The 25,325-nt window shown below is 36.5% G+C and overlaps 1 protein-coding gene across 1 annotated transcript in view; it reads right to left on the bottom strand.

Annotated features, from left to right (window-relative positions):
* TLL1 (tolloid like 1) overlaps positions 1-25,325 on the bottom strand; it is a 126,484-nt gene that overhangs the window by 36,434 nt on the left and 64,725 nt on the right. The window contains exons 6-11 of the mRNA XM_053940520.1: positions 18,433-18,611; positions 16,507-16,612; positions 13,469-13,593; positions 6,915-7,030; positions 1,485-1,587; positions 169-285 (exon numbers count right to left, since the gene is read on the bottom strand). Of these exons, the coding sequence (XP_053796495.1) occupies positions 169-285; positions 1,485-1,587; positions 6,915-7,030; positions 13,469-13,593; positions 16,507-16,612; positions 18,433-18,611 (746 nt within the window). The remainder of the gene's footprint in view (positions 1-168; positions 286-1,484; positions 1,588-6,914; positions 7,031-13,468; positions 13,594-16,506; positions 16,613-18,432; positions 18,612-25,325) is intronic.

Consider the following 25,325-nt stretch of genomic DNA (forward strand, 5'->3'; position numbering starts at 1 on the left):
ACAGGAGGAGTTTCTAAATGCCCTGCCTAGTAATTTAGCACCTACTGTCTCTTAGTGATAAAATACTAATTTCATGTTAGTTTTGGTGGGGGATGATTAATATCAAAATTATCTGGTTAATATTATTCTTCCATAACCAATTTATTTTTAATGCTGTAAGAGGCTTACCTTCATAAACTGCTGCAAAACCCTTCCCAACCCAGTTGCTGCTGCTGCGGAACTCAATCCACATCCTGCTGTCGTTGGATGTGAGCACTTCTGGCAGTTTGTCACCACAAAACCTGCCTAAAAACATGCAACCAGTAACTGCATTTTCTGCCGCCTCTGAAGCCAAATGCTGCAAACATTTATACAAGTGTTTAACATTATAGGCAGAAGTAGCAGAACCAACTCAGCGGAACTATCCATACGCTTATGGTTAAGCACATGTGTTTCTGCAGATCAGGACCTAACACACAAAGATTTTATTATAAAGCTTTCAGAACTTTTTATTGCAGTCAGGCTCACAACTCTAAGCATAAAACCTTTGTGGAATTAATGAAAAAAAATATTGTTCGAGGTTGTTTATACACATAAAAAACACATGCATTTTGGAAGGGAAAAGTGAGTACTAATCTTAAAAAAGGAACAAATGCAGGTCACACTAATACAACTGATTGTGCCTAAGGGCCAAAGAGATTTTAAAAGTAAAATCTAAATGACCTATTCACATTACCCTCTTAATGTCTGCCTAGGCAGGTAAAATTTCTGTTGTTCTAGTTGACAGAGAACAGGTGAAGAGGATAATTACGGTCTGGTCTGAACTGTTTCTTCTTTATTTACTGTTCAAGGCCAAGAAAATAGACATTCCTGTTAGAGAGCTGTCCTCTGTACCTGGGCACTAGCAGTACAGGAGGTGAAATTTTCTCACCAACCTTCTGAATTAAAATAGGATGACTACAGCTTTTACATTTCAGTTGCAACTCAATTCACTATTGCTTTGCATGTCTCTTCTCTGCAAGAGCAGGGAAGAGCACACAAACAACAAAGAGAAGCAATCTGCTCATAATCTTAAAGGTACAGGCACAGAGCTCGTAAGAACAGCTCTACAGCAGGTGCATGTTCTCATCACATGACCTATGAATTTCCCATCACATGCTCTACAGATTTGTCTCTACACTTCTTCCCTAATTCTCTGAAAAAAAAAAAAAAAAAACAAACAACTAGAGCAGCTTCATAATTCAATATCCATAAGCAAGGCAAAATCTTGCACATTTTGTAGGTGTCATCTTTCCACACTTGCAGCTGAATAATGGCAAGCTGCAGCAAAAGGAAGGCTTGAGGCTTGAAGTCAAGGCCATTTAGAGGGTTTTTTTCCCCATCCCCAAGTTTAGATCCATTCTAGACACCTGAAACCCAAGAAGTTTGTTGTGGGTTCAACAGCAGGTCCACTGAGCCCAATGAGTGTGGTGCAGTGGACGGTGCAGCGTTTAACAGTTGCATACCAAGCAGAGAGGATTTTCTCCAGTAGCCATCTCTTACTTCAATATAGTCGTACCAACAGAGGCTGCTCTTGTAAAGGTCCATGGTGGTAAAGTTTAAAACGATCTGCAATCAGATGAGAAGGCAGAAATAAATCATGTGTGGTAAATAAGAGAAAAACAATCTCGACAACATTCTGAAGAACTGAAGCCAGAATGGTCACCTGTAATAGAATTCCAACTATTCAGACGTTTAATTATCCTCTCCTCAATTATTTCTTTGACTAAGCAAAAGTTTCTTGGGAACATGAAAACTTTATTGCATTGAATCTTATATATTTGTTCAAAATCAAGACAAACTACTCAGATTTAATTGCTCACAGGAGGTTTTCCACTGAGAAATAAAAATTTGAAAATGCTAATTAGGTAAAATATAAGAGTAATATAATTTTTAGTACATTACTTGATAATTCTTCTGCCAATTCCCCTTCCATTACATTTTGACTATAACCAGCACTGATTATAATCAGCTGCAAATAAAAAAAAAAATTAAATAATTGTTTTCTTTTGGTTTGTGCTTCTCCTATGATTGTTTTGACACGATATTTCCTTTGAGACATATAAATGTTGACAACGTTGGACAGTAATTCTGAAAGAAAGTTCACTAATAAGAAATGGTATACAGTCCCTTAATGATTCTTTATGAAATGATAATAAAGCTTTCTATACAGAAATCGGAGTTCTGCACATTTCTGGAACTTTTGAACTTGGACTCCAAGTGTTATTGAGAATATCTGTAAACAGGCATATTTTCAATACTTATTACAAGGACTACCCTTATATTAAATTATGTTATCCCTGTTTTAGAAATATTAATCCTAAACTGCCATAAACTTATACTTTTAACACAGGAATAGGATTTGTCCTGATCACACACTGACACAATAGCTACAGTTTAAACCCTGACTGACTGGGATAGTCTTAACATCATGTCCTGCAATTACAGTGATAAATCCAAACAAGCACATTCAAAATTACTCGTATTTTTTATTATAAATTAATTTCCAATTAATACCTTTTTATTTGATTTAGGTATACTTGGAAAAACAATTCATCTTCTTCAGAATCAGTTCCTCAGCGCACATAAATAAATATTTCAAACTAACTGAAATCCTTCTCTATTCACATTTGAGCATAGAATTGGTATTACCTTAGTTTTGATCTTAGAAATTTGCAATTGAAACCTGCCATTATAAAACAAACACAAATTGCTGCACAGTAGCAGGTACCTCACATTGCAAAAATACATCTCTATGGCAGCCTATGGAGCAGCTGTGAGTACCAGTTGAAAGGAGAGGAATTTACCCTTAGTCCAGATGCAAGGAAAAAATTTTAACAGCGTAACTGGAGAAATGAACCCAGACAGTCAGATAAGATGGTTTAGTTCCATCTCAAACTTCTTGGTTTCATGCACTCTTTCATGGATATTTAACCCACAGGACATTTTGTCTTTACTACTTGGACAGTCCTTCAGGAAGATGTACTGAAGAAATAAATGCACAAATATTGCCAGAATTCCAAAACCACCTATTTACTATGAGAAATATGAAGAGCCGACTGAAAGTCAAAACATTCATATGCTTTACTCTACTTCAGTTTTTTAATATGTTTCCAAATCCTATTTGAATCTACTTCAGAGGATGGCAGAGAGATCATTCTCTTATACACAGAAATTCTCTGTCCTTGGCAGAATTTTTCTTCTTCAACTCTTCCTTCAAATAGAGACCACACCAACTTACAAAACTTTTGTACTCCTCAAATCATCCATTTGCATCCATCCTTTTTTTTCTCAAATGTAAGTGGGTGTCTCTGTATTTAGCCATACTGCTTGAAAGCCTTCTGCCCTCATCAGTCTTGTCCTTTTCCAGCCATGCCAACTTTACCCCCTATCTGTGCAGTCAGAGGGGTTCACAAGGGGCAGCCCTTTGTCTTTGCCCTGATGAGATGCTGACAGCTGCTTACACTAACCCAGCTGGCTCTGCTGGAAGCAAGAAGCCACAACCTATACCTCCTCCACTGCTTCACTTTCTCAGAGCCTGGAGGTCTCTCACTAGCCACGAGTTTTCCTTTTTCCATGACACAACTGAAACATCAGATTTCTTCTCTGGTTTTTGCTTGGAAATTCACCTTTTTCCAAACCTTAGTTGCCAGGATAGGGTTGGGAAATGGATGGTTTCACTTAGCTGTGATCATGTCAATGTCTCAAAGTGCCGCTATCTAAATGGAAACGGTTAAAATTTAATGAGCCTCCTCAGTGGCCCCTGCTTTTGAAACTACATGAAATAACCTTCACAGCCTTTTCTCACTCTGACATGCCAAGGTATTTGATGATACAGCAATTTCTTAACACTGACCAGAATTCATTAGCTGTACATAGGCAGAACCCCCAGTCTGTCACAGCATGATTTCAGGACATGAACCAAACAAGTTTAAATGTATTTAAGATTCTGATTTGCTATTCTGCAAAGTATTAAATAGAGCTACAGACAAGGCAGAGCTTATTCAAGGGGACAGGACTGCTGAGAGGCTTCCCAGGAAAAACAATCAATGGGTATTTGTCAGCACAATTAAAGAATTATTGATTACACAGCAGATTCAATTGTGCTACTGCAGCTTCCAAGAGAATATATCATACCTCCTATAGCCTGATATTGCCAAAATATACAACAAATACCAGTAATACAAACCTAGGGTTTTGCAGGTGGCATTTTTTACGCATATCAATCAAGGATTTTTCTGGACTATTTTATCTTTCATGTAAAACATTAAGGAAAATTCAGAAGTAGTGCAACCTATTCAAAAAGGCAAATTCAAATAAAACACTGGCACAGCTGCAACTCTCCCTATGCCAATAAAATTTCTACACACCAGAAGTAGGATTCACCGTGGATGGGGGCACACAGCATTAATAACGCCATCCTCCCTCTAAGACTTTTCTGTGTATAGATATACTGAGTACAGCTTTTATAGCTGTAGTTTACCATGTAGTCTTAAGTCTCAAAAGTAAAAGGTGAATGGACTACCTTGTTTTACTCTGAGGAACACACATATTTTATGTTGGCTTGGCAATTCATGATGCCTTGTGAATAAAGGGAATTACAAAACTTGTGCATGCCACTGCAGTTCCAGCCTTCGTTAAATTTCTGGGTATCAAAGATCCAAAGAGTCCTTACTTGCAGAAAGAAGCATGGATAGAAGTCATCCAAACTATGCTTATACAGCAGAATGCTATATCTCAATAAATAAATAGAGAAGAGCTAGGCAGAGCCTTTCCAATTTATTTTTTAGGTGACTAAAGTGCTCACTGACCTTTCAGAACATGGCATGATGCACTTGCATATGCTCTAATCTCCACACAATATTCCTGAGGTTTATCAGGGCCAAAGCAGCAAAGGAACAAAAATTTGAATGTATTTTCCTTTTCCCTTCATTATATGAAAATGTTATCACCATTTACTGAGAAAAATTTGGATCAAGTATAATCCTTGTCCAAGGTATCAGGATATATGTTTTAGCTAATATTTAGACCTCATGGGAAAAAAAAGAATCTCATAGAGTTCTTTATCTCAAGACAGCCAATATCCTATGGGAATAGCATGGACAAACAGACTTTTTGACACTAGCACAAATATAATTTACTTTATTCTTACTGAACTACATGGAGACTAGAGAGTTTTGAGGTAATAACAGTGCCATATGGATATGACTTGTCATGTAAAATTTCAACTAGAAAATTCTGCTTATTCTTTTCCTCATTTGGGGCAGCAGGTAAACTGGGAAAGGAATCAGTCCTCTCACTTTGCTGATTTCAACATAGGGGCTTTCCCCTATTAAGATTTTGTCTAGTATAATACAGCTTCAGTGGTGGTTACAAACTCAAGACTATTTTTCTTGTTAGATTACAAACATATTAATATTACACTGGTGTCAATAGATAGGCTTATACAAAGTTGGACTATGCTATAAATACTTAAACATCAACACTAACGCAGATGTAAGTATTTTTTCAAGAGCAAATAATTGTAGATGAGCACACTTTTTTATTTTTTTAATGGATTTGTGGAAAAAAAAAAACCTAAGCCATTTTTTTTCTGTTATCACAGTAATGTCTAAAACATAACACAAATAATGGGGACATAAATTCACTATCTAGAGCAATTTTCATCTTTTGCACAAACATTCTCTTATTCATCTCCTATTTTTTTTTCCCTGACAACCTGCTGAGCCACCCTTTTCCTCCCAGCAGAGAGTGTTTAGTTTTCCTCCTGTCTCTGGCGCTTGCCCAGAGGAGGGCAAACACTCTCCAAATTACTTTTCTTTCATTCCCCACAGTAGCAAATGCCCTTACAGCTCCTCAGGATCTATTAGAACAACAAGAGTATATCTTGTTGGTGCCGCACCTACCAGGACCCTGACCTGAAAGAAACATGGAACAAAGTAATACAATCAGGAGAAAAAAAAGGCCAATTCATACATAGTGGGAGACTTCTGAGACAAATGACTGAAATATCTGGGGGCAAGAGCTGAGTCTTCCTATTTGAACTTGCCAGTACTGAATCTGTTAGATTCTATATTTCAGTCTTTGAATTCTGTATTTTTGTCTTTAGTACTTGACTGCTTGATATTAGCCACTGCTTCATGTGAGGAAACTTACATCCTTTTTCCTGCACATTTTGTCTCAGCTAAAGGCTTTTTATCACTCCCTCTAGCCGTATTTGTTTTGAAGCAGGATGATATTTGAGCCAATAATTTACAATGAGATTTAGTTAGCACATTTTGAAAGTGTACACAAGAAGGACAGGTTTTACTTTCACTAGGATGGCACACTTCTCTCTCCAAATTGCTCTCACCAAGCCCATTTTTTCCCCGTTCTTTTTCCCATAAAATTGATCTCCAGAAAGTAAACTATATGCACTAGAACCAATTCCAGGCAACACCCACAATGACACTTTCTTTACTCATGTTATTATGGTTTCATTTTAGAAACATCTTCTTGAATACACTAAGAACTTCTTTCGTTACAGCCCAGCTATCAGTCCCATACATCTCAGTCAGCTGGCCCGAGCCCATGCTGGAAAATGGACCATTCAGGAGCCTGAATCACCTCTTCTACTTTGATATTGAACTATGGTGTCAAGTTTTAAAGGGAATTCATGGTGCAAGCACACAGCTGATTGAAATCATGTCTTTATTTCACAAGTACATCCATCTAATTGATTATGTGGTTCTGATGCCACGTATCAAAGCAAAGTCATTAGTACATAGTCCATGGTCCCATTTTTTATGACACACCATTATTTTCAATTATTATGCATCTTTTAAACTTAAACAAAAAAGACTTTTTACTTTACTTTGAAAATAATATCTGCGTCTAGCTAAAGAACATTAAAATACCTTCTCTCCCGGGGTCACAGAGATTCGCCATATGCAGTGTGTGTAGGAAGGATAACCATTTGGAAATCCAGGAGAAGAAAAGTTGCCTGTAGATTCCTGCAATGTTTCTCCACAGGCTGAAAGAAACAAATTACGTAAAAATATAAAATTTAATGTGCCTAATGGAGAAAAACGCATCTTTCCAATATCTACTCAGAATACATTTAACTCACTGCAGATGCAGAATGGAAAATAAACTAGTTAGTTTACAGTTTATTAAAAGCCATGGTTTTAAGCCAGTCTGACATTCATTCCATTTTATGCAGGATGTTTTTATTCCATTAAATATTTCACTTGTGTGTTGTCTGCTGACATAACCAAAATTATGGCAGCCTTAAAAAATATCACTGCTGTCAATCAACTGCAATATTATACATAGAACAATTTTGGTAATTAAAAAAAAGTTAGACATCCCTTAAGAAATAAAAAAAAATGCTAGCACAACATGACTTGCATCACACTAAAATTTTTTCAGTGGTTTTATTTAATTTAGGCCTTTACCCACATGAAAAACTGATCTGACCTAAACTCACTTATTTGCGTTGGTATAAAAAACTAAATCCTATATTCAACAAAGTCTCTTAGCAAGAGTGATTTGTAGAGATACAAGTAATAAAAGCAAAGCAAATGTAAAGTCTTAAAATACCAAAAGCTTTTATATTCTTTATTATTGAAGCTTTTAGCACCCTTCTCTCACCTGTCAATCATGCTGCTAGATGCTGGTGGATGCTGGCTAAGAAAGCATCTTCATACTAAAATATAACGTTGGAAGTTACTGCCACTCTCCACCATTAAAACTGATTTTGGTAGGGTGTTGCATCTTAGTCATCTTTTTTGACCTTAATCAAATGTTTTCACCCCCTGATTTTGCAGGTATAATACAAGATGTGAATTTGATATTATCTCATGACTAACAGTGTAATCAGATCTGCAGTGCTTTCAAATTACAGGGCTACCATTGGCAGCAGGTGAACAACCATGTCATCAAAATATTGATGAATTATAAATGTTCTGGAAAATCTTTAAATAAAAGAGGACAAAGGAAAAGATTGCCTATGACAAAGACAACACAGCTGTAAAGCTGTTTTGTTAAAATACATCTAAGATGTGATCAGACAACTACACTGTTATATCAGGTGTAAATTATAGTCAAGGCATTAAATATGCTCTTGGACACTCAAATGGTTATCATGATGAGAAAAGAAAGGAAAGAATAGCATGGTCCTCAAGAAGTGTAATAGCTAAAGACACCATCACTGTGTCCTTTATGAATGAAACAGGAAAAGAAACTATTTTCCTCCCTTCATTTAAAAAATGTGTTTTTATCTTTAAAAAATTGCAGGCAGCCACAGCAAGTGGTATTTCTGCACAAAGCCCTTTCAGTGAAAAGGCTATATCTGTCATTAACCACAATTTCTTTTTAACACAACAATGAATGCAAAGACATTTAAGTTGCAGAGTCCTGTAGTGGGTTCCCCCAGAGCTGGTGAACTGTGCCATAGCTTACAGTGCATAAGTAAAGCACTTCAGAAAAAGCCAACAGTGAAACTGTTGGAGTAGAGGACAGTAGGGCCTAAAGATGAGACTTCCACAAGAATCCAAGTACTCCTCTCACCTCTTTTAGAGCCCTCTGTTACTCTTTCTCTCATCCATGGTTTCATTAAGTCTACGTCAGAACACTCTGTGCTCCATATACAGAAGACGTGTACAGACCTAAAACAATGGCTTTTAAGCTGCAAAAGGAGTCACGGAACTTTTTTCCCCCCAGGAATTACAGACTAAAGCTATTTAATATGAAAATTTACCTTCTATCCTTATTAAATTCCTGAGAGCTCTCTATCAAATTAAAATTATTTTCAGAAATATCTCTAAATTTAACAGAAGCATAAAAAAACTTGTAAGTAGATAGCTTCAACTAAGAATTAACACAATCAGAATTTATAAAATGGACTTGGGCTTCATGTGTTTTGCCATATTTATCTTTTAACTGTAAATTCTTGATTACTCAAGGGAGCTATAACAGGAACAGCTTATACCAATCAATAGTTGAATTAATTTTCTATGGGATCTGAGCTCTAGGCTGGCTTCCAAAGCTGCAGTAGACAGGGTGATATTTGGGAATTTCTTGTTGAAAAGCACATTTCTAGGCAACGGGAAATGGTTAAAGTTCTATCACTAGAGAATGTAAAGGTTTTCTTTGTATTTGGACTGTAGTAACTGCAGTATCCACGACTAGGCTTATAAGACAGAATATTACAATTTTTTTTTACTGTATAATGGTCCACTAGCAATGAAATCCACTTTGGGAGAGAAATGTGGAAGGAAAATGAGTGGTAAGGGCCACTTATTTAAATTTCATTTCATACTTATTTTAGTATACTTCAAGTCAGAAGTTATCAATTACAACTTCAATTTTATATGACTCTGCTTTAAAAAGCATTTGTACAATTTTATTCCTTTGTTAATCATTAATATTTACAAGGTTTTCTGGGATGCTTTCCCCCCCCCTTTCAAATGTCATGCCTTATATCAATTTTACTAGGCTAGACCACTTGCAGAAACACCACTTTAGCTTTCCCCACACACAGACTCTAGCCATAAAAGCCACTCTCCTCTGCTTTACAGCTTGAGAAGGTTAGACATCTAATAAGATTTTCTGTGGTCAGGAGAGGGAAACTATTTTTGCTTCTCCTTGTAAAGATTAGCACTGGGTGTAGGCAGCAGGTAGATTATGAGCTTATACAAAGCAATTCCCACCAGTGTAGTCTGCAGCAGTGTTTAATTACACAGCCTGTGTATGATACATCTCTGGGCTGGCCTACACACATGGTCAAGTCCCATCAAGGATTACTGTGAAATCTGCAAATGATGAAGCCCAGATCCCCCAGGACACTTAGGGAACCAAGTCTCATTCCACTGTACATAGCACTAGCAAATACATACTATCATTTATGGCTAATTTGAGTTTACCCTTCTTCTTTAACACTTAGACCCAAGTCTGTACAACTATACATATACGGCATATAAAGCTGCCACAGAGCCCTAAAAATATCTACTGCTGATCATGTTCGTGTTAAATCAAAAACTTAAATCAATTTACTGCAACTTGGGGTCTTACTATTGACTTGATTCCTCTTTATAGTTACAAGGAAACTGTCTTAATCTAAAAACCCTAATTCTCCTTATGTAGTAAACAAAGGCTGACTTTTGAAAGTGAACATTCTTTTCGAATCTAATAGGGATGGCAGCAAGTTAAGCCTGAGGAACAGTGAGAACAGCACAAAATAGAAACAGGCTTCAGCCTTCATCTGCTCTTTTCTACACACACCATCAGAGAAACAGGCAATTTGTAAATTTGCTGAACTTCATCCATCCACCTTCTCTTCCTCTAAGCAGATTTTCCCACTAGTCTGACTCCTTTCCTATCCATTATGCAGTCCCACTCTACACACTTTTTTGTTCTGTCTTTTGGCATATGAGTATCCTCCTCCATCATTTTCCTTTCTTGTTTTTCTGCTCCTATTAAGCTATGTAAATATTATCACAATTTCTATATAAAACTATAGAGGTAGACCTTGTGTTGAATTTTAGCAGCTAGAAGAAAACACATTTTATTACTCAATTAGTCTGTCTGAAAACCACTGTAATACGTCCAACCTTGAATTCAAGTTCTATTCTCAAATACCAAGACAGTAAAAATCCAAAATCAGATTCGCAGAGGAAGAACTTCAACTTTATTGTTTTCTTTCCCCTCATTATTCCATCACATAACAATTTGGTTTTAAAATGTAACAGACCCCTCTCAGCAATTACATTTTCCTTTTATAAAAATCTTAAGGAAAAGTTAAAAACAAATCAAAATTGCTGTTGCTACATTTTAGAGACCTGGCACTTACCCTGCTGCTGAAAGGCAGGTTATCAAATCTCACTCTTTGGCTTCACCAGTTTCAAAGCTGTTTCTTGGTCAGTAAGCCCTTTCCTGAATAATGACCCTGAATATCCTGACTATCTAAAACACCCTGGAAGGCTCAGCTTCTTTCCTGCTGTGAGGATCACCTGTATTTTCCAGCAAACCTGAGCTCAACTTCATGTTCATGGGCCCCAGAAAAAGACATGGGCCAGCAACTGTTTGCAGAAATAACTGGAACTCCAAACAAAACATGCACAATACTATAAAATCCTGTATCGTAGAAGTGTGGGTCTCTGGAAAATGCTGATTAAGTCATTGTTTTCTGCATTTTCACTGCATTGCATTTAAGGCAACACAAATGAACACATGAAACAATGCAGGTATTATTAAGGACTGAAATATTCACTGCTGTTTTATCACAAGCAGGCATCATGATTAATATCTTTTGTCTGAAACAGGTAATAAAACATACCTCCAAAACCAACACATATCAGGGATTTTATTGCTATGTACTACAATGTTCACTTGATTCTTTACATAAAACCAAATGCCTGTCTGAATTTTCAATTTCAGTATTTGCTGGAAAATTTATTAGAAGAAAAGTACTGTACAACTTCCAGAGATTTGTTTTCTTTATTGGATTCAGTCTGGGTTGCGTTATTCAGCTATGCAGCTTCTATTAAAAATATTAATTGAAAAAACAGCATTTTAAATAGTGTGCTGTAGAAAAAAACTTTTGCCTTTTTCTCTCTCTTAAAACTCACTTTCTTTTATGGCATGACTCATCTAAGTAAGGCTGGAAAGCCATACGTTTTATCCCAAAGTTTGCAAAGCTGGGTGCCAGAAAAGGAGCATAATCCTTCAATCACCATTCATTTTTATTATTCATGTGACCCATGTTCACTGGCACTGCAAAAAATATCTTACTTTTCAAGTGCAAACTGCTACTGAACAACCACAGTGGTTTTATAATACTGTGAAACAAGCTTTCAACAAGACTTTCACAACATTGAAAGAAATTATAATTCTTAGTACATTTTCATGACATATATGAAAAGGATATTTTCTCTGAATAACTCCTTGAGCATTAGCTCTAAATGTACATTGTATCTTTTACAGTTTTGAAAGTGCATATTAAGAGTATTATATACAGACTAAACAGACTAATTTATAATTTCTTTTCATTTTTCTTTCTTAAGTCAATATGATAATGAGATACTACCTACTTGCCCAGTGGTTTTACTTTTTACATACTACTTCTTTCCTCCAAAACTTGTCTTTTATCAAAATATATACGTATTCTTTGTGTTCATGAAGTTGTTGTTCTCTGTATGCTTTCATTAGCAATAATGTTGCCAAGCCTGTCATTATTAAAGTACTTTCTATACCAAAAAGAAAGAGCAGAAATTGCTCCCAAAGGAACAGTTGTTAAAGAAAAGGTGTTTAAGTGGTTTCTGCTCTGGCTGGCCCAGAATCTCTGGGTCTGTTCTCATTATATACAAGACTATGTTCAGCATACTCACAACACAAAGGAAAAGTGCATTTCAGCTGTACAATGTACATCAAATGCACATCAGAACCCCCAGATCTTCAGTAGATCTCATTGCTGCTTGTTTGCAAGTTTGATGCAACTTCATTACTTTAACACTGATCGCTTTCTTTAGTCCTGTTGTGTTGATCAGCTGGTTAAAAGTGGCAATGTATCTAAGTTAAAACAATTCCTGAGATGTCATTCATTCCCATGAGGAGCAGTACAGCTGTAAGCCTACATGGCACAGAGCAGGGATGTCCAGCCTCCCACAAGGATCTTGCTGGTAAATTCTGACTGAGAGATGGCACTTCTGAACTTCTTTGGTTGACACCAAAGGTTAACTGTGGTATCAGCAGTAACTAGAGCAAGGAGATTAAAACCTTTTCCTTTAAGATTTCCTCCATTCTGGCAGCACTTAGTGAAGAAAGAGCACTAGAGAACAACATGAACTGTAGGGTTGACTCTGGGTTACTCCAGGCTTGCCACTGATGTCTCTGAGACAGACAGCAACTCAACCACACTATTTTGAGATAAAAAATTAATATGCATTCAAATTATAGGATGACAAAATTAGGCAGAAGACATTTAAATTTTAAATGTATCTGTTAAAACTACATAAATTTTGTAGAAAGATCTAACCATCTCATCCACAAGAGCTTACAATTTGGTTGTCCTTGCTTCTTTCATTGACACATTTAAAAAAAATATAATGGGTTCACAGCCAAGTGCAATAATTAATTTTGCTCCTTCTGCACTCAACTTGAATTCAAATAAAGGACTCCAACCAGTATGCAAACCAGAAGTGATATTAAACATATTTTTCTAGTTGTTGAACAGCTAAGGAAAGCAGACTGAAATGTCATGTGGTTTCATACAGTTCATCTGTCCTTAGGTGCTTTGCATTCCAGTGACCTTATCCATAAGATTTTTTTGGTGATTCGATTCCTCAGCAGCCTATGTCAGCTGCCAACACAGAAAGAGAATGCCGAGCAGCTGACTAAAAAAGTTTATAATTTCTCTTGAACAACAAGTCAAACAGTTGCTAGTATGTGGTTTTTGTTTGTGGTGCAATACCTGGACATCTATACAGCTTTCTTGCCTGTGCAATATCTCCTTTACTTAGACGGGTACGCTGGCCAATGGCAGGTCGTATACCATTGTCATCACGGGAAGGGAGAATGGTATCCAGAAACATGCCCCTAAAAAAAATAAAAATAAAAATAGACCCCAAAAACCCCTATCAGGTTTCTCTCATAAGACTGTCTGAGTTCCATGAATTTACCTGTTTTGTAAATCTGGTTTTTACATTTGGCATAAATAACAGGGTAAAATACAGAACTTTAAATGCAGACAACATGCCATAAAATTCCTCAGGTTGGCAAATTTTATGCAAAGTTACCAAAAAAGAATCTTCTCTCAGTACATCAATTAACATATAAGCTTTTATATTTCTGCTAAAAAAAGAGGAAGAAGATTTCTAACTGCTATTAAGATTACACAGGGAAAAGACACTGCCATTAAGCTATTGCTAAATTGGAAAAAAAATATAAAATTTTATTAAAATATGTGACTCTATAGCACAAAATTCTTAATCACAAAGCTCCTATTTCTGACAAATTTTTTATAAGAAATCCTATAGTCTGACTTACATGTGAGAGTCAAACACATTTGCCAATCATGAGTCTGTCAAGTATTGCAAGACATTTAACTCCACTCTAGCTGCTGACACTTTCAAAACAGAAATGCTTACTTGCCAGCCTTTACTTGCCTCACAATAAAATATATCAACTTACCATATGTGATTTCAGTGGTATTAACCTTAAATGACAAGACATCATAGAGAAGTACACTTGTTCCAAATGTGCAGTTTATTCAAAATTTCCCAGATTTTAAATATGATCTAAAACATTTTGGTATTCTCAAATAAATTTTAATAAAGTAAGATACAAAACTACATTCTATTATCACGTTGTAGAATTTAAAACCCTTCAAATCCCATAAAATAGCAGTTAACAGAAGAATATGTTTCTAGTCTCTTTTTATTTAATTTTTTTTATAATCACCTGTAGGGGTCTTATTGAAAAGTAAAGCCAGTACTTTCAGACATAACACAGATCCAAATTAACGAATGGTAACGATCCTTGTAGTTAAGAATACAATTTATAAACACATATTGGTTTTTAAGTTATAATTCACGAACCATTTTGAGTATTGCAGATACATATTGCTCTCTTTATCCAGTTAGATTTTTTGAGGCATCACTAGAAATTTTGTAAAGACAGAAGAATTTCAGGATGTTATCCTAAACATTGAAAAAAAACTACATATGGCATTAATAAAGAACTTTCTAGAACAAAAGCACATTATTCTTTAGAAAGTGATTGCATCTATAAATTACAATTCTATTTTCCACTGAATTTCAGCACAAACTCAAACTGATGCTTTTCATACATTGAAAAACTTTGAAAGCAATCCTCTCTTGAATGCCTTAGCACTTTAATAAAGGGACATACTGTAAGTCTGAATACAGCATGAACAAAACCATTGCGTACAACAAGAACTTTATGATGTTTTGTGATTCCTTCTACTTATCTGGGTGAGCAAAGTCTAACAAACAGCTGGCAATATGCCTCACTGGGCATCACTCACACTTGCAGGATGAATTAGTGCAAATCAATACCCAACCTCAGGGCTTTGCTGGCTATTTTTAGACAGCATGAAGTAACAAACCCTTGTACCTTTGGGCAGGGCATGCCTATTCACGGCACTCTCAGTTTTTGCCAGCTTGGAAAGTGGTGAAATCAGGGCCAACAAATCAAATTACCTTGATGTTGTTGTTGCCCTAGGACTCAGGGTGGTTCTGTCTTGTTCAATTATTCTATTTTATACAGGTTCTTATAATCTCTTCCTTAAGGTAATGGTATGTGTAATTGGATTAAGCAATGTGACTAATAGCTACCTCATGTGGCTCATTCCCATGCTCTTCCAGGGGTGAATTATGCATATGCTGGGTAATAGAGCCTCTGGTTGGATTTTTATGTAATAATAGAATTTATACTGAGAGAACAAGCCAAACAAATTTGCAAAGGCTGGTGAGATTTTAGTGGCACTCAGTTTATTTCAAAGTGTCAGATTATCTAGTATTTTTACTTTAAAATGCATGAATTGGAAAAGTATTTTAAATAAAACCAAACCAAAACAACACCCCCCCCCCAAAAAAAAAAAAAAAAAAACCCAACCCAAGAGAAAAAAAACCACCCAAGCATGTATCTTTCCAAACTAAAACTTTTTGTTGGGTGTTTTTGAGAGGTTTCTTTTAATTTTACATGACTCTGGTATTTTTGGAGAATAATTAGCTGGTGAAATGTAATAGGAGTCTGGATGAATGCCTCCTTCACTTCTTCTCCAGGGTAGGGCTGACCCATGGGACCAGCTCATTGCACAGCTCCCCACAACTCTGCACCCTTTCAGAGAGAGCCCCACTGAGTTACTAAGGAGCTGAGAAAGGATCAGCCTGCAACAGGACAGAGCAAAACCAGCAGAAGTCTTTGCTATAAGGTTTTGATGACACTAACAATCTGCACAAAGAAAGAAAGGAGGCTGCAGCCTCTGTTATAAATGCTTGACTGCAGTCCTTAGCAAAGGTTGTGGCTTGTGTGGTAGATGTCCAATTAACCTGTGCTCTACCTGCATAATCCATAGTTATGAAACTATGCATCAAAGGAGATTTATTTTTCTTTTAGAGAACAGATCATGTTACACATAACATTCCTAGCCATTTCACTCATTTAATTTTTCGAAATTCAAATTTTTGTGGACACAAAAAGAAAGTATCATATGAAATGATGTTTCCAGTTTATCTTGTCTGAAAATCTAAAGAACAGAGGCAAGATCAAAAGGCTGCTTTGAAACTGAACAGAAAAGAAATGCATTTTTAAATATAATTAAATTATTTTGACTTAAAATAAACAAGCTGTGCTTTGACTGCTGTAGGAATATTATGTCGCAAGGGACATTTTAAGGGATTTAAAAATACTTCAAAAAGCATAGTTCTCAGCATTCACAGACAGGAAGAGAATTAAAAGTCAAAAGGTATAACCTGAGACTCCAACCTTGAGAAGGTGTTCCTGGCATAGTGCATAATGCTGTCAAAGTCATATGGTTCCCCCAGGGAGTTCACCTCTCCAGGCTCCATCTTCAAAAAGTTATATTCCTGACCTACAAATTATTGATAATTATAGATTCTTTAATATCTTTTTCTGTAAAGATAAAAAACAAACACGAAAAGAAAACCAACAAAGATCCTAACCTAATTACTCATTGACATTCATAAATCTTGGCAATTTGGGAGAAAGTGTGTGACTTTATTATGCCCTCTTAATTGATAGGTCAGACATCTTCTGAAACACACATCAAATTTGTATATTTGGATTTAGAAAGACTAGTCTCATGCAACTAAGACATAAAGGCCCCACACATCATGATGTACTTCATGTATAGTCCATACAAATTTCTGGTTTGATTCTTAATTCCTAACAGAAATAATTTTGACAGCAAAGACTCCAGAAGAATCCCCTCATGCATTAGACTGGATACTAAGAGTCTGACTGGATACTGAATCCAGCACTAAACTACTGGATACTGGAGACTTGGCTTCAGCAAAGTCTGAAAGCTTTCTCTGTGAGGCTTCATGTAATGCAGACACTACAAAGTCACATTTTCAAGATCCAGCTGTTGCAAATTAACAAGAGCAGAACAGGAGAAAAGGAATTATACTTAGTTAATAATTCCATATCCTAAGTTCTTTGACCTAATCAGTACATTAGCAATACAAAGCACCCCTTACTCCGGTTCATATTCCCACTGGAGTCTTGCAAAAAAACCCTGCAGTGACATCAACATTTTTACCAACATATGCTGCATAACGTAACAAAAACCAAATGTTTCAGTGGTCATGGCTTCCTGATCCTCCAGCTCATGCCACACCACAAGAAGTAGTTTCAGTCAGAAACCAGAGAGACAACTGAAAGGGAGAGCAGGCTGCTGAGGATGGCACTCCGGCTGATTTTCTCATCATAGTAAAAGAAAAGGGGAGGAGCTCTCATGGCATCTGTACAAATCAGTAATACAGTGAGACAAGAAAGAAGGCCCAAACATGCAAGCCCTTTCAGGACTTTAGAGACTTAAGGGAGCATATATCAGCTGCCAGTCTCCTTCCAAGTCCTAGATGAAGTGGCAAAGATTCATCATATTTCAAATATTTTAAAATATTTTCTAAGGAAACAGACAAATACGCCAAGCTATCGTCAGACAATTTCTGATTTCACCTTTTTTGAGCACAGAATTCCTGTAAGTCAAAGTAAGTGTGTCACAAAGACCAAACACATTTATGAACATTGCAAATGAAACACATCTACTTCTCTCTCCCTACCCAACACAAGCAAGGGCACAAACAGCTAGGGTGGCAAAGAGCTGACAGTCACAGTTTAAAGTTCTCAAGTTCCTCAGGTGCTTTATCTCAACAACACTGAGGTCACTGACTAAAGCTGCATGTTCTGTAGAGAGTGAGGTGAACAAAGTGTAAACTGCAGGACCTGTGCCTGTCTGCCACAAATTGAAAGTCCTTCACCTTACCTCCCAGGTCAAAGGCTCTTTAGCAGCTACAGACATATTTCTACTTATCATTCACTAAAGCCTACAAGAGAAATGCCCTTCCTCAAGCATAGAAATATGACTTTTAAAGAGCCTTAAGAGCAGTGGCTTCTTTCAAAGTTTCTGAGCATGATTGTTATTTTGCTCATTCTAGCCTTCTATTTTAATGGCTTGCTACTTGGCCAGACCTTTGGAAAATATTATACTATAATTTCAGTATTTTATTTGTAAATCAATTTGAGATCAGTCAAGGTAAGAAGAATAGCAGGCATAAAAGCTATTTCAGCTATTCAGCACTCAGTTCCAATACAGTTGAGCAGATGAAGGAAACACCAAAAACAAACATAGGGGGTTTTCTTTCCAAAATACTTATCAGCATATCTCACCGGGTTGGATGTTTTCTCTAATGATGGTGACATGGTCATCACGGTCTGGTCGTGTATGTTCATGCCAAAAACCTATCACGTGACCCAACTCATGGACAACTATGCCAAATTTATCACAATTCTTGCCAATAGATATAGCCTGAGGACCATTTCCCCTTCGACCCACATAAGAACAGCACCTGTAATTGAAATACAAACACAGGTGAAAGTTTTCATACATATGTCTACAAACCACATAGCAAATTCAGTTAAAACTTGAGAAAACAGTATATAAAGAATCAACAGTTAAATGCATAATGTAATTTCAAATGTTTCACAAACTCTAGATCTTCTACAAGAACAGTTGATTATTCAAAATGCACATGAGTGGGGCTTTTTTGATATTATTCAAGGTCTTAAACGACATTAGCTTTGATCAACAGAATTTTCACTGTCATGACAGTCTATTCAGTCATTCTATGGAATGACACAGGAACTTGTTTTCAGCAAAAGAATAACTATAAGCAATGCTCTGATGGCAGCATGCACCATCACCTCTTTGTGAGTCATTGATAAAAATGTTAAAAATGACAGGTTGCAGGATAAGCCCATGATACTGCCCTTTCAGTCACAGCTTGAGTCCCATCCAGTCACCACAACCCTTCAAACCCAGCCATGCAAACAATTTTAACTTATTTAGTTTTTCATTCACCTATAGTCCTGCAAAATCATCTTGAAGACTCAACACATATAAACACATTTGTTGAGGTCCTGGAATTTAATTTGCAGTTAAAAACCTTTATTATCTTAATACAACACATGATGGCAGAGCAAGGGATTGATGAGAATAAAGTTAGGATAAGCACATATAATTGTGAAAAGACAGAAAGAATCCTTTTGTTTAAAACAGTTTAAACACTTCTGCAGAGCCTTCATGTTTGCCACTGTGCGGAAACTCTACAGAGAAAAATTGCAATGCAGAACTAAAGAACATTAATGATTATTTATGACTTAAAACAAACCAATAGGTTATTGAGACCTGAAGTCATAGACTATTTAACACATTTTCAATAGTTTTAACATGCCTAGTTTATTGACTTCGTATACACAACATGCTTCAGCTAGAAAAGACATATTTGGCGACCAAAATATTTCTCTATATATTGAATAGAGTTTTTTTCACAGTGATACTTTGGAGATGAACAGATATAAAAGAAAAACTGAAAAATAAATTATTATAAGTAGTACCTTCTGTGACATCTCCTGCTTTGCTTTTATTGACACTATTGATAACACGGGCAAAATAATAAAACAAGATTTTAACTACAGTTTCTCTTCCTTTCTTACTCTTTTGGATGAAATGAGGCTCTAACTTTTTAAGACTGTGTTTTAGATCACCTCTGAAAGCTTTTAGTGGTATTTCATAAATCAGATAGATTTCTGGGTGTCTGACAAAATAATTTGACATTTTACTCTTATAGTAATGAAAAAGAAAGGTTGAGCATTCTCAAACGTGTTTAAAGACTTAGGGCACCTCAACTGACAGATCTTAAAGAAGGCTTTTTTTTCAGAAGAAAAAAATTAATTGCAATATTTTACATAATATTCCTCTAGGTTGTCTAACACTGTACATCTAAACCCCAACATATTGGGAATTATTTTTTTAATGCTAACCTGCTCCTAAAAAGTAAGCAGCCAGAGGGTGAGAGTTCCCTTACACTGGTTACTTGACAGATTTCAAGTACTCCCTAGAAAATACAAAGACATTTATTTAGTGTTTCTTTACATGCCAAGGAAAATAGAATTAACACCAAGTCTTAAAATAACAGCAGCAGTTCACACTTACAGAAGGTCATTAGGATTTGTTAGGTTAAATGTCTTGTCAAGCACACCAGATACATCCAATTAAGCTACAATTTGCTTCAACAATTGCACTGAGACAAAGAATAAGGACAACTAAAATTAAAGAGTCTATGAAGTACATTAATTTGTAATAATATGGGTTTGACCCCAGGTGTGTTTGACAAAAAAGCAAGATCTCTGTGCTGTATGAGCATTTGTCACACCCCTTAAATGGAATCAACTGGCTGGTTTTAAAGCTCATCTCTTTAATCTTTATTGCACCAGACAGCATTTGGAGACAGTAACTATTTATGAATCTCTAATTCCATTTAACCAGTCTAGCTGATCAATGACAGTGAGCAATGAGAAACAAATGACATAGAGAAAGTGAAATTAATGGAACAATAAGCTCATTCTTTTAAGTAATACTATTTCACAACTACTGTCAAAAATACTCTTGATACAAACGAAGAGGGAATCAGGTAGGGTCAATGTTGTCCTTTTTTAAAAAAGCTGCACCCTTGAAAATGTGACAATATAAAAATCATAGACCACAAAATCAGCTTGCCATGGCATGGACTGTATGAAGGTGTGAATGAATTTCATAAGCATACTAGGATCGTGTATGATCACCTTTATGTTACACAAAGCAAGAAAAAGAGGTTCACAAAATTTCAAAACAGAATCTTACTCAGGAAGCAGAGTTTTTTTCTTGGTGAAAACACCTCTTTCAATCACAGATATAACTCCAGTTATACAAAGGAGATACTGGCTATGACTGGCTTTTGTCAGGGATCAAGATACAATTGTGGTTACTAAATGTTCTGATTCACTGCCCTAAGAGGTCTTGTTGTGATGGCAGAAGTGTCTCCTGCATCTTTATCTGATCAGTGGAGATGTCCACCCCAAAACTACAACCAGCATTCCCCAGCTAACAGCTGCCTATCCCCGTGTATTTATATAAACCACTCCTCACCGTTTGTGTCAGCGCACTGCGCTCTAGACTGTGGCAGCCCATGCCTTGATCACACCCCTCCTGCACACAGGAGCCACACCACAGCCAGCAGGGAAGCTGTGCCAGCTGCCAGGGTTATTTAACTCCTGAAAACGTGAGTCAGCCCTCCCCCACACACAGATGATTTAGCACAACTCTGCTTTCTTCTCATTTTGTAAGAGTGATTGAGCACCTTTTATAACATGTTCTTTAGCTGAAGTATGCTACAAAGGTGCACCTCAAACAATTAATTTATCTGTTTCACCAACTTTAAGAACTTGCCTGCAATGCCTTTTTAATACACTGGCAAGTTCAAAGAGGTTAAAATATTCATCTGTTCACTCTACAATGTTTGGAGAAGCATATGAAAGAGATTTTATTTTCCTGTATCTCAGATGGATCTGTCAAATACTTAGACAAGAGGATACAGCAGAGATTGCAACAAGTCATCTAAATTTTATCATAAGAATTGTTTAAGTCTTCGAATGGAGAACAAATTAAGATCAAAGGCATGCTGAGCTACCAGAACAAGATGAATAATTGTTCCTTTCTTTTTTGTTCTACTATGTAGAAAGAAGCTTGATCTTGTACTCAATAATATTTATTAACACATAGTGACTAGATGCCATCCCAACATGCTGACCCTTTTTTGGCTTTGCATACAGAGAAGTATACTGACTGAGTCTTTGGACCTTCCCAATTTGATAGGAAGAACCACAAGGATAGAGAAACAGTAGTGAGCAAAGAGTGGTTTGAATCTGTTACCCATTAGAGTTTTATTTGCTTTATTCAATTAGATGCATAAATACTTGCTGTAATCGATATTAATGCCAGTGTACACTGCTTGATAGTAGAATCACAAATACTAGTATCTTAATACTATAATCTTATTTTCACATCTGCAGCTTATGGATACAAATGACTATCACTAATTAGAAAATTTCAAAGTAGTGAGTTAGTGATTCAGCTATATTATTAAACCATATTTTAATAATTAACTGTTATCAAACTCAGGTTAAATAAACCAGACATGATGAAAAATAATTATACTTTACGAGTTCAGCAGATTAAATTATTCTCATGGGAAGATGGGATGTGGCCGTAAAGCTTTTGACATTTTTCCGAATTGTCTGTAAGCAAACTAGAGAAGTTGGTATCACGGGGGATATAAAGCTGGTTGGAATATTACATGAAGTTAGAGAAGACACTTTTTAAGCTTGCAGTCATAGAAAACACTGCAAAGTGCCGTGAAGACAAGCCAACTTTAGGAGATTATACAAGAGATCCAGAAAGGGAAATATGGAATTACTTGACATCTTGAGATGTGCAAAACCTGCTAAAGACTGGAACCAATGATGGGGTGTCTGTTGTGGAAAGAAAGAGCTCTGGCTCTTTTTTGGAATAACATCCCAACTAACCATGTGCTGAACATGGTAGCTGTTGAGAAACAGAGAGACACTGTGCTTAGGTACCTAAGAGGATGAGGAGGCTACAAGTTATATGAATAAGCTCTTGCACTGGCCTAGCAGAAGTGATGATTCATTGTGGACAAATATGCTCTACTTTTGGGGCTACCAATTTCAAGAATGATGTGGACTAGCGGAAAAGAACCTCAAAGAGCAGTGTGATTAAAGGCCTAGAAAACACTATTTACCAGGAAAGGTTAAATGAATTAGGTGTTTTCTAGCCCACAAGAATACAGAACAGAGAGGGGATTTAAAAACAGTATCAAACTACACAACAGGTTTCTTCAAAAAGTAAAAGAAATTTCTTTTCTATGACCATAGGGAAAAAAAGTTACTGTCCTTTAATTGCAATAAGAAATACCTGGTTTAGCTATGACAAAAAATGCTGCCTAAACTTCCTATGATTCTTGTATTAAAGATGCTAAAGCAATACAATTCCTAGAAGGCTGTGAAATATTCATTTCTGCAGATTTTTAGAACCAAGTGAGATAAGCATACATCAGCAATTATATAGGAATAACTGTTTCTGTCTTAAGAATACATTTGACATCTTTCTGAGATCCCTTGCAGTCCTATGTGTCTCTGATAATCAAAACTTATCTCTCATTCCTTGCTGTTATGGAACCTCTCAACTTTAAGAAAGTCATGTATCTCTTATAACCAGCTGCTATATTTCAAATATGCTTTTTTAATCACTGCCCTTCTGGGATGATCTTCCCATGAACTGTTTCAAGATTCTGATGCATTACACTCAAAAGATCCTCATTGTTTACAAAGGCTCAGTAACACTTCACTTGCTAGTGTGCTAATGCTGTCATATGAGACTCTCGTAGATACTGCCACCTGAATTTCCACATATATGACCATCCACTTTGTTTCATTTAATGTGTTATGTTTTGACTGTGTGCTCTTTAGGGCAGGGTTTATCATTTAGCTTTTAATTTCAACAGTGCTAAGCACAATAAAGTCTCCACCATCTGTGAATGTTAGCTGCCATGGTAGTACAAACAATACTGACACAATGTGCTAACAAACCAACACAGCAGGGTGCCATGGGAAAGAACTGAAGATCAGTTTCAATGCGACTGGCCATGCAGCAGAAAGTGTTTGCAGTTGGTTTGGTGTCACTTCAGTCTGGGCTCTTTCCGTGGAAAATCCTGCGTCAGCACTGGATGCTGATGGGTAGCGCACAGTTCCTGCTCACCCAGAGAATGTACGTCCCTATTTATCTGGGTCTTCCTGAAACGACTTGTGGGCCCCCAGAAAAGTCATTCAGCTGCCCCTTCTCTTTGGCCTGGCTTTATTTCATCAATGATGGACTTTTCATAGCCACACTCTTCTTTGCTTTTATTTTTAACTTGTTACAGCCTTGGTAACTTACTTGTATTTTGCAAAGTACCCTTCAATTAAATAACATTAGTGACAAATAGACTTTGGGGGTGGATACTGAGTATATTCCAACCTTCTGGTTAAAGCTGCTCATAATCCAGCCTTCCCCTGAAGTGATCTCATGAAACATCAAGCAGCCTAAGGAACAGTTCTTTGGCTGGAGGGTTTTTTTTTGTCATTTGGCTTTGGGTATTTTGAAGTTGTAGAATTTACATTTAGCAGATACATCCATAAATCTCTTTCTAAAGTGCCTGAAAACACACCTTTAACACTCTTCTGTTTAAATGCTTTCTGCCTCTGTGAGTGTAAGGGAACCATCATGATTATTCTCTGATTTCCGTTTTTCTTCCAGCTGTGTGTCAGTATCCCTGAATCCTATCTCAGGGGTGTCGTTACCTAAAATAATACCCATGCTGGCTCAGAACAAAAGTCCATTTCATTTGGCACTGTTTCTAAGGGGGGGTCTACAGAAACCTACAGTGGCACAAGAACATGACAGGAAACCACAGAATAAGCTCCCCTGCTGCAAGGATCTGAGGCTCAGAGACTTTCAGAGGCAAAGGCAATGCTTTTTTTATACTTTCAAAAGTAGCCTAGAGTAGGTTTTATTATGCTCTCTTATACCTTAAGAAAAATACAATGGGTGCTTCAAACAGATAATTCTACACGTAATTTTAGAGGCCATAAATTAAATACATCCAGGATCATTCATACAACACAAGGAGGTCCCAAAACTTTTTTTCACTACCCTATCTTATTATGATTCAGAAGCAGACAAGCAAAGGGCTCAATGATCTGGAGGTGACTGTCAGAAGCACAGAATTTCCACAGGCAGCATGTGCTCTTCTTGGGAAATGAACATGGTGCACTCAGGAAGTTCACTGAGCCCTATATAAAATTAAGAATTCTGAGTGGAATAAATAGCAAATATGGCTGACAGAGGCATTTGTGAGCAGTAATATCTGAAGATGGAACATGGTAATTAATGGAAAGCTGCATTCCTGAGTAATAAAACCTGTTCTGTTCACTTTTACACATCAGTGACCCAGAAGAAGGAATTTGCAAAATGGCCATAAATTTGGTGATTAAACAAATCTGGGCAAGGATAGTCTAGCAATACAAGAGTTAAAATTACAACAAACAACAATTTAGCTGGAAAAGGGATGTGGGGTAGATGCCCATATTTAATTCAGCAGTAAATATGTGACATGGAGAAAGCTAAG

Source organism: Vidua chalybeata, chromosome 4 (assembly GCF_026979565.1).
Source record: "Vidua chalybeata isolate OUT-0048 chromosome 4, bVidCha1 merged haplotype, whole genome shotgun sequence".
Taxonomy (NCBI): Eukaryota; Metazoa; Chordata; class Aves; order Passeriformes; family Viduidae; genus Vidua; species Vidua chalybeata.